This window comes from Helicoverpa zea, chromosome 27 (assembly GCF_022581195.2).
Source record: "Helicoverpa zea isolate HzStark_Cry1AcR chromosome 27, ilHelZeax1.1, whole genome shotgun sequence".
Lineage (NCBI taxonomy): Eukaryota > Metazoa > Arthropoda > Insecta > Lepidoptera > Noctuidae > Helicoverpa > Helicoverpa zea.
The window spans coordinates 1,442,387-1,453,483 of NC_061478.1; the positions used below are offsets into that span (position 1 = coordinate 1,442,387).

Sequence of the window (11,097 nt, forward strand, 5' to 3'; positions counted from 1 at the left end):
GGTAAAACCGCCCATTTTCGCGATTTTTAATTTACCGGTAAAAATAATATGTAACCGGTAATTTACCGGTTTTTACGTTTTTGTGATAATATATAGCAATTTGTTCATTTAACGTCAAATCTTCATTATGTAGCCTGAACATAATGTAATATTGCATACATTACATATTGTAAGAGTGTTAAAGTTGCTGTTTTTAGGAAAGTAAACTTATGTGGCTCCTTTACTATCTCTAGGTTAGATACAAATCTTCATTCTCATCTTAATTTATATTATCTAAACAAATTTGATTCATTCGGTTATTCTGAATTTCCTAATAGCTGTCAGCTCCTTTTAGGTAAAAATGTAGCTTATGCTTATTTTACCTTCTCTATGACCTTATTGAGCAAGGGCTTTTACTTAACTACTATGCGGACAGCTCTGAGGACACGGTGGAGCACACAGTCTAGGTGTGCACTGCCTGAGAAGGGTACCGCCGTGTCGTCGTCGAGCCAATAGGCAGCGACGACCTCTCGCGTCCGACCCTGGTTCAAGCCATGGTCCGGAGCAAGAGGGAATCGGAAGGCGTCGCCTCCTTCTGCGAAGCACTCATGCTCGAGAAGGAGACGATGGAGCGCCTGTGAGTTCGCACCTCTCATCCCAGCCACTGTAGTGGACCAGGAAGACACCACGGGCGCCGAGTGTCGAGAGACGACTCCCGGCCACCGTAGGCGTCGGTCTGTGGACGGTGAGTTCGGGTGGCTCATCGTTCCTCCGTCTGCATAGACAACAGACCCGTGTCGGCGGCCCCAGTTGTTCCACGCGCAAGGTCAAGGCCTGCCGGGGCTGCAGGATTGTTCAAAACAGTTACCGCGACCCTGGTCCATAAAATGCCTACGATTTACCATAAAAAAAGGCTTTCACTTCAATGAAAAAAATGTTTTTTTTTTTCACGGTAATTCTTAGCGTTTATCCGTCTTGTGACGGGGTCCGCTTTCCGTATCTTCTTCTTTCACTTCAATCTATCCAGGACATCTTCCTCTTCGAGTTCGTAGATTTTCATGACATTCATTACGACACTCAACCAGCACCGTTTCGGCCTGCCTCTGCGCCTTTGACCGGGTATACCTATTGAGATTGAGTACACAACATTGGCGATGTATTCAGGTGGTCTTCTTTTTACATGGCCGAACCATCGCAGCCGTTTCTCTTGCACTTTGTCGGCGACATTGCGTACGGATGGTACTGACATGTTTTTTTGTTACGGCCCACGTCACAAAAAATGTTTACCACCTTATACCTTGTATTTTAAATTATTTTTTGCTTTTAGACTACCCAATCTTATTGATATAATATCACATTTTAAAAAAATACAAAAATTACCGTTTTACCGGTTTACCGGTAAAAATATTTTATTTACTTACCGAATTTTTACCGGTAATTTTTATTTTACCGATAATGCATGCCCTAGTTGTAGGTTGGTTGTAGGTACGATCATACGATGCGGGGCGCGGGCAGTGAGATTTTTAACAATAAATATTGATTATTTTGACTTTGATTAATTGTTTTATTTACTATTCAGCTAGAAATTTAATTTAAATATATTTATACTACCTGTGGAAACTAAAGCCCTTGGGGGAGGCACATGGCCAGTTAAGTAGTAGACTCTTTTGGTTGAAATGATGATGACGACCACCCTACATTTTTAGACCTTCATGAAATTTTCTAGTGATATAATATATGATTTATTGGTGATCTCTTTAAATTAGTTTGCTTAAATACTATTAGGACAAACCTATTATAATACATACAAAATCATTTATTTGGTACTTGACCCCATATCTCCATGATTTTCGGTAATTTATTGTGGAAATGATTTTATATTGTTTGGTGACTACATTTGGTGACAAATCTACTATTTTGCGGGCAAACCCTATTATTTAAGAAACACAAAATGAATTAAATTGGTGACAGCTTAAATCATACCCATATTATAGTGCACGAGTATTTGCGCATACGACCGGAGAGAGATCAGGCGCAGGACCGACATTAACGTGCTCTCCGATGCACGGGTGTATCAATCACTAACATCCAGACTGCGTGATGACAGCGTTAAAAATAGTATATATAATTTATGATTAGTCCGTCATAAAATACCTTCAGGTAAAGTACCTTTAGGTAGGTAACCAAAAAATTCTTATTGGACATGTATTTTTTATTTCAACAAAACATTACATTATAAGTTGGGAGTCCCCTCGTGACGTCACGTATGTATATGAAGGTGACGTAATACAAAATTCAATCGTATTGTATCTTCGTTGTTATTTATTTGTGTCCAATATTTTTGGGTTATCTAAAAGACAGACTAATTACTTTTTTTTCATTCACTGTGCCTACGAGATGTTTAGATAAGTAACAAAGTCAAAGTCAAAGTCTTTTATTTGCCAGAATGTAGGTGTACAGAGTATGTTCTTAAATCTAAAGTGGCCCATTTACATTCTACCATTACATACGGTATGCAAATATTTGTGATAAAGTTTATTAGAACACCAAGTACAATTAGAAATATGTACTCCCGTAAATGTTGATACACATTAGTTAAAAGTTAATGTCAAAGTTAGTACAATTATATCAAACATGTCAAACAATTATATTAAACAAACAAATACATAATTATGTCAAAGATTTAACTAAAATTACAATACAAAGTCATTGATTAATACCATCTCCACAATATGACATAAATTCTTTAAGATCATAAAACATTTTTCTTGTAACCACTGCGTCAACTTTTTTTAAATTTGATTAAAGGTAATTCTTTAAAGACTTTTGGTAATTTATTATACACCTTGATCGCATTTATATAAGAGTTTCTTTTGTATAATCCTAACTAATATTATAAATGCGAAAGTAACTATGTCTATCTGTCTGTTAGGATAGTTTTTATCCCGGACTTTTGAAGAGTTCTCTTGGAAACGCGATGTAACCGAAGTTGACCGCGGGCGGAGGCTAGTTCTAATATAAATAAAAGTAATGTGGTCATTTAATGATTGGTCCATAAAAAGGTAGGTATTTAATAAAAGTATATAAACTTAAATCAATCCGCTTTACAAAAACCTCCCTCTTTTGTTAGATAGGGTCCATTGACATCAGGTCCAGGATCTGATGATGAAAACCACGACAAATCGAGTCGAGGGCCACTCACAAATATCTTAGTTTCAGAATAAAATAAATACTTTGACTTTGAGAATGTTACACAATTTGAAACAACAATTTGGAAAAGTCATGTACCTAGGTAGATAAATGTTGAATCAGAAAGGATTTAAACAATAATTTTAGCCAGATAAAATAATAAAAAAATAACTAGACATGTAAATCGAAACGATAAAAAACTGATCAATATCATTTTAATTAATTATCTTTCAAAAAGATCCTATCTTAGTCGGACTTTTTGAAGTTAGCGATATCAAAAAAATACAAAACTGTCTATCATGTAATTTTGTAGTAAAAAAGCTAATTATTTGATTGTTTTCCTGCTTTTTTTGTGCATTCAATTTTATATCTAATTTCTAGACAAAGATCTTTTAATATTTTAAATTGTATTAGTCATGTAAATCATTTTGTTTGTCGATATAGATCTGTGAAGTTTTGCAATATATTTCGGCGCTTGCGTGACCAATGTGACGTTTGAAGTATGCGTCAGTAGAAACATGGTGTTTGGACGTGATTGTTTAAATAATAAACTTTGGAATTCCTAGTTGCATTTTTGATAAAACCCTAAAAATATACCAAAGTACGTCATGATTAGTAGTAATTTTGAAAGGGAAAACGTGAAAAGAGGCAAAAATACCGAACTACAAAGTAAAACTACACCACAGCTGGAAACTTTTTAAAGTTTCTATGTACTTCCTAAATACCTAGATCTTGGGTACCGATGTCTGATTAAAGGTGAAGGAAAACATTTCTAGAAATCCTGGACTATAGGTAAGTCTGTAATCACCAATCCGCATCGAGCAAGGGTAGTGATTAACGCTCAATCCTTATCCGTGTGAGAGGAGGCCGCAGCCCAGCAGTCGGACGATACAAAGGCTGCTGATGACGATATTGATGAACAGCTACCATATCGTGGTTTTGAATACAAGTTATTAAATTTACTCTTACCTTATGTGAAACAGGGTTGTGAATCAAATATAAGTCTACATAGGTCATATTCAAACGTTCCAAAGATTTCTTCAGCGAATTCACCACGTCTCTTACTTCATGAGAGCCAAGCTGAAATTCAATAAAGGTAATGTTATCTATACTAATATTATAAAGAGGATTTTTTTTGTACTCTAAACTAAAGGATCCGAAACTACTGAGCCGATTTGTAAAATTCTTTCACTGTTGGGGCGCTACACTCTTCTCGAGTAACATAGGCTATATTTTATCCCGATACGGGCAGTAGTTCCCACGGGACGCGGGTGAAAACAACAACCTATTCTAAAGAGGTTGTAAGTATTGGTAACGTGACGTGTAGCCGGGGAATCACCGGATCTATAGAATCGATACTGAAAATTAGATTTTGTGGATTCGGTCGTGTCCGATTGATTAAGTGAGGGGTGAGCGAGTTACCGCGGCCCTGATACATAAAGGGCTTAAGAAGGAACACGATGGGTTTTAGTCAGTAAGAGTCTGACTCCCAAATGTGACACATGAGAAATAACTACTGACTTCGCCACTTCTTCGTCCCAGCAAAAACACATAGGAAGTGGTGAAGGGCGGGCATTTTGGGGACTGTCTTTTGTTTTCTGACGTTCAAAAAGTTTTGCAGCCTAGTTTGAATAAATGATTTGTGATTGAATCTAGACACACGGCAATGTGTCCGCCAAGTTCGAGCAAAAAAAAAAAGCGACACACCGGCCGTGGGTTATATTACACGAACCATTTCGGGCCAAATTCGACCCCCCTATAACTCAAAATCTATTTTATTTACGCATATCAAATTTCTAGTATCTGTTGAGACCCCCTCACTTATCTAAAATACAAAATTTCATTAATATACCTATTGTAGGTCTTGAGATATTGACGTCAGAAAATCGCTATTTACTATACACTGACTGACTGACTGACTGACTCACTCATCAAAAACCTAGACCACTTCCAATGGTCGTATTGACTTGAAGCTTGACATGGAGGTAGGTGTTTATGTCAAGGTAAAGAGAAAACACACATACCTCAGTTAAAAATAGTTACTTTTTAATGATGTTACTTGGCAAGTTTTAATAGAAAATTATATACTTGATTCATTGCGTTCAGTAGGTTTATAACAAGGTGTGTGAAAACTTGCCAAGTAACATCATTAAAAAGTAACTATTTTTAACTGAGGTATGTGTATGGAACTTGGTACTTATTCAGATCTCACTTCTTTTATAGGCGAAGCATTCCCATATTATCGAACTTGGCAGCCTTTCACATTTTTGTTTTGGGTGGGATTTGAGTTTAGCGGTTAGTGACAGGTGCACTAATGTGTGTCAGGTATTTACCTTGGTGACAACGAAGACATTTTCCCTGGGTATGCCAGAAGCCCTCACTCCGGCTCCCACTTCATCCTCATTGTGGTAAGCTGATGCGGTGTCTATCATCCTGGATGGAGTGAAATGGCATAATTACTCATATTATATTAATTATACTCCCTAGACATTGAGCATTTCTACCTTATAAAAGTTAGCTATTATCTAAAAATCCATCGATGATATTTTATCTGGCTAAGTACGGGAAGAGATTCCCTTGGGACGCGGGTGAATCTGCTGCAATATAAACCGCGATATTTAAAGGGAGTTCCCATAAATCAGAAGCTTAGTGATTTTCTGCTGTTTTATAAACTGTAACGGAACCCTTCGTGCGCGAATCCGACATTTATCCGGTTTTTGATATCAGTGGGCGCCAGAGATGCGAGAGTATGGGCGACACGCTAGGAAATTAAGAAGTCGCCTTTAAAGGCTTGTACATTAAACATAGCATAATTGACTTATTGTACTTAATACATACCTGTAGCCAGCCTGGAGTGCCCAGGTAACTGGATATTCCACCTCATGTTTCTCCACTGCTTTCTGTCCATTCTGAGAACAATTAAGGCAAGGTTCATATTTTTTTTTACTATTGTGAAGACAGTATAGTAGCCAATTTCAGACAAGGAAAGCTTCTTCATAATATCAAATGGCTAACTTCAGAATTTCAGAGTATAAGGAACAAACTACTTCGGTGCTTATTTTTTTTTTATAAGACCAAGTTGTACCATTTAACTATAACTATAAAGGTCTCTGCACACAGCGGGCGCGGCGCGGCGGGACGGGACGGCGACGCGACACTGAGCAGTTGTAATGTACTAGATATTTACTTGTAATTGGTATGGTGGGCTATTATAAACTAGGAGCTAGACGTGAAGTATCGCTGGCTACTTATTTATTTCAACTTTTACGTGGTAAAAATTGTAATCCAGCAATACTGGAAGAACTTCGTTTGTGCGTGCCAGATGAGTATGTGGGACGGCGGCGCGGCGGCGGCCGCGGCTGCTGGTGGTGCCAACAGCACGCACTAACCTCTTGCAGCAAGCGCCGATGTCGCGCGCGCTGCGCACGCTCAACGCGATCGCTGAGCATGTTGATTTGTTTTCCTGTTCGTTGAACGACTTCACAAGGATTGCATATAGGGTAGTATGTTACGAACTAGAACTTTAATTGTTAATTATATATATTTTTAGGGTTATGTTTCAATTTAGTTGATATGTTTAGAATTTTTATTTACTTCTCTATCGCATTAGGTTAAGATCCTGTAGAGATAGATGTAAGTGTGGAAATATATATATATAAAAAAAAAAAATAATAAAAAAAAAAAAATATATTACGGACGACGCCACACAGAGCCGTCCCGCTCGACGCGTCGTGACGCGACGATCTAGTATATTGTGTCGCGTCGCCGTCCCGTCCCGCCGCGCCGCGCCCGCTGTGTGCAGAGACCATAACCAAACCATAACCAGCCGTAGGGTAAAGGCGGGATAGATGCCCCACTTTTTGAAATATGCTTATAATTTAATAAATATTGGTTCTACATTAATAACACCTATGAATGTAACTAGTTTAATCCTTTATGTTTATTTGTGATTTGTCTTTTTGGACCTATATACTACACGTTTTGCAGATTTTAGCTTTTTGTAGACCTCAATTTTTGGGGATAGATGCCTACCCCTATGGATAGTTGCCCCACCTTGAAAATACTAGCGAGGATAGATGCCTACGGTGCGGGATAGATGCCCTTCATACTGTTTAAGTATATTAAATTAATAATATTTATATATTTTTTGACTTTAATTTATTTGAAATGAAAAGTATTTTGCAGTTTTTAAAATCTTTTTATATTCATTATCAGATTAATTAAAATTAACACAATAATATTCTAAAAGTATTTTTTCAACAAAAATAATGTATTTTATATTTGAAACACTTATTATAAAATATTAATTATTTAGTTTCAACATGCAAAATCATAAAAATCATTCTTTCTTAAAAACTAAAATAACACAATATACTTAGCATCATAATATTTAACCGGACAGTGCTTTAAGTTTTCTACATCTCGAGCAAAAATTTCTGAAAAGTATAGAGGTTTCATGTAACGAGCACTGACACATTACACATTGAATCCAGTCGGATTTAGACTTTGTTTATTCATAGTTTTCAAAGCATTATATGCAGTTATTTTTATTTGTATCTTTAGGCTCATCCTGCCCATCTCTTTTAGTCTTCTTCACCGGCAAACCTTTAGTTTTCTATTCCTTAACTTTGTTCTTAAGTGAATTGTCTTCATCTTCACTGTTTGAACTGTAAATCATTCGTAATCAATAAAAAGTGTAAATACCTATACATAAACACATGAAAAATATATATTCAAAGCACTTATAATACATTCAGGGTACACGTGGTGTATGGAGGGATAGATGCCCCTAGGGGCACCTATACCGTAAAAAATCAGGGCAACTATCCTTTTTGACAGGGTTAGATACCCTAGTATTTTTTTAAAATAAATAAATACAATAGAGCAACTATTTACATCAAAATGAAACAATATACATACGTAATAAAAAAATTGATGGAATTAATATCTACTTATAAAGTTATACAACAGCAAATACTCACCTTTAAAAATTTTACGCTCGCTGTAAGTTCGCCGCAGAGATGAATTCACACACGAGCGAAACGCGACCTCATCCCTCGATGGCGCGTGGCTAATTTAGGTGCGGGGTGCTTGTGGCTTCTAGTTAAACGGTTGTTTCTTAATCGCGGGCATGGGAAGTTAGGTTTTTTAAAAATGGGGCATCTATCCCACTGCGGCATCTATCCCGCCTTTACCCTATACTTGCCGCGCATTGGTCACATCGGCGATTTGACAACTGAAAATGGTTCGGTTATCGTCACCTATACATACCTAGTTAAATGGTGCAACTTCCGTTAGTCAACTTTTCAGTTGTATTTACATAATTATAAGCCCTTATGTGCATCTAATAAATATAACTAATAATAAATAATTTTAACCATTTACCTCATCAAATCCCAGGAAGGTTCCAAGTCCTATAGCCGGTATGGAGTTTCCATCATTCAATGGTATCCTGTATGCTTTCCCGCCATCTTGCTCCGTACACAGCTGAAAATACAAGATGGATGACAAGTTTTATTTACGTAGATATTTTATTAGGAACATAACAAACGTATTTACAAATAATTACAACAAAAATTCAAATCTATCATAGAAAAAAAAAACGAAAACTAAAAAGCGTTAAATTTATTATAAGTTATTCTATTTTATCCTCTTCCTAACTATACAGCATTTTTTTTTTTGCAAGAGCGGAAAAAGAACTGTTTCTTTCTGTAAATATATTTTTTCTTGATTTTCAGTCATATCTAATGAATTTGATTGGATTTAGGAACCTAATTCGAATCGCCTTCTAAATTGTATGTACCTAGCAAAGTTGTGAAAGTTAAGTTGTTTAAAAAACATTTGTTGCTATACAAAAACGACAGGCTGAGTGATGAATACTGCACACAAGACAATAGATCTAATTATTTTTAAAATAATAAGAACACTAGCTTCCACTTGCGTTTCGTGTCTCATGGAAACTACTCCGCGCACCCGAATAAAAATGTTTCTTAAGGCGACGAATTGGTCAACAATAATTCCATAACCGGCACGCGCATCTAAGGCGCCAAAAGGGGTCGGAGCGTCTGAGCGGGGCGAGGATAACAATACGCGCGCTAGCTTATAACTAAAAGTCGTAAGCGACAAAATGGTTTTGTAATTTTATTATTTTGAAATGATAATTTGATAAAAATTCCTTCTACAATTTTAAGGAGTATGTATATATTCAACTACTAAAAAAGTTAAGAGGCTTAAATAGGTCCCGTTTGCCCATAATATGTGAATCTCTTTTTAAAAAGAGGTATGTTTGATATATTTTTCTCTGTTATAAAAGTTACCTAATCATGTTTCTACGTCTAACAAAATAAGGTTTATATCATGAACTTTCAGGTAACCAAGTTGTATTTTGATCCGTTTTGTATTTACTGAGAAAAATTGAGATCCTTGGCGCCAAAAATTCCAATTCGTCCTCTTAATAACACTGAAAGAATTCTTGAAATCGGTACAGTAGTTTCTTACATTAGTTCGTTCAAACAAAACAAACTTTTTTGTTTTACAATATTACTTAGTAAGTATCATCATCATCATCATCAGCCTATCGCAGTCCACTGCTGGACATAGGCCTCTCCAAGTGCACGCCACTGAGATCGATTTTCGGCTTCTCGCATCCAGCTCCTGCCAGCCGTCTTGCGCAAGTCATCACTCCACCGTGCCTGAGGACGTCCTACACTACGTTTGCCGAGGCGTGGTCTCCACTCTAGAACTCGTTTACCCCAACGGTTATCGGTTCTTCGGTTAGTAAGTATACCTGGTTAGAATAATCAAAATAGTAAACACAAAATAAAATCTAACTTACCGTCCCAACAATAAATGTGAATATTAAAACAACTATCCGCGTCATTGTGTAAGCTTGATCAACACAACACTGAGAATAATATTAAGTTCTTTAAGATACTGACCCCACAAGAAACATAAACTAACTAGTTTGGACGTAGGTACATTAAATTGTACCGTCCGTTTGTACAGATGAAATAGTTAAAGTTAAACGACTTACGGCCAGTTTCTTCATCAAAAGTAAAAGTTAAAGTAATGTCTAAAGTAAAAGTAACGGTCAAATACGTTTTTTCAAGGCTAAAGTGACAGCAAAACTAATAGAAAAATTGAATTTGACCGTTACATTTACTTTAGACATTACTTTGACTTTAACTTTTGATGAAGAAACTGGCTGTTAGTGGTCGTTATGGGTAATCAGAAGCTAGTAAGTTTCACAACCAGTCTTACCAAGGGGCATTGGGTCGCCCCGGGTAACTGGGTTGAGGAGGTCAGAAAGTCGCTCCTTCTAAAACACTGGTGCTCAGCTGCGTCCGGTAAGACTGGAAACTGACTAAAGCATAGTTGAGAAAATGGCTCGGGAGATGATGAATTAGATTAAAAAATGTCTTAAAAATCAATGCATAGGCGAATACACGAGAAACAGCTTGTTATAATAAACATAATAAGACCCGTTTCTTTGATGTAAACTATATCCATACAAATACTTAAATAAGCTTCTATCTACATCAACTTTACAATTTCAAACCTTAAAATTATAGCAATAAGGATTATTATCAAAATATTAGTTGAATAGTGGAACTTTTTACCTTTGAGTGTCTATGATGTTTGATTTTGTACTCTGTATCGATGGAAATAAGGTGAAATATCCATTGTCGCGTAAATGACAAAGGATTTATAAGGTATAAGCATACAACTTTAATCCGAGCTCTTTCATCGAAATAACTTGGGTACCTACTATTTGTATCAAGAGCCTATACTCTCGATATAACCTCTTTTCTGAGATGGGAAAACATCAGAATGACCCTATTACAAACTCCGCCGTTTATCCATAACCATCCGGTTGTCACCAGGCTTCATGAACGAAATAGAAAGCAGACATTTTGACTAGCAACGTAC

At 36.5% G+C, this 11,097-nt stretch overlaps 1 protein-coding gene and 1 long non-coding RNA gene across 2 annotated transcripts in view; one reads left to right on the forward strand and one right to left on the reverse strand.

The window, feature by feature from the left end:
- Window positions 1-10,144, reverse strand: part of LOC124643270 (aldo-keto reductase AKR2E4-like) — a 12,695-nt gene extending 2,551 nt beyond the window's left edge. Inside the window, exons 1-5 of the mRNA XM_047182179.1 lie at window positions 10,004-10,144; window positions 8,554-8,655; window positions 6,007-6,077; window positions 5,502-5,601; window positions 4,138-4,248 (exon numbers count right to left, since the gene is read on the reverse strand). Coding sequence (XP_047038135.1) covers window positions 4,138-4,248; window positions 5,502-5,601; window positions 6,007-6,077; window positions 8,554-8,655; window positions 10,004-10,048 — 429 coding nt within the window. The 5' untranslated portion in view covers window positions 10,049-10,144. The remainder of the gene's footprint in view (window positions 1-4,137; window positions 4,249-5,501; window positions 5,602-6,006; window positions 6,078-8,553; window positions 8,656-10,003) is intronic.
- LOC124643272 lies at window positions 1,999-3,733 on the forward strand. The gene is made up of 2 exons (XR_006985897.1): window positions 1,999-2,097; window positions 3,613-3,733. It is a non-coding gene; the product is annotated as an uncharacterized LOC124643272 (long non-coding RNA).
- Window positions 10,145-11,097: the final 953 nt, after the last annotated feature.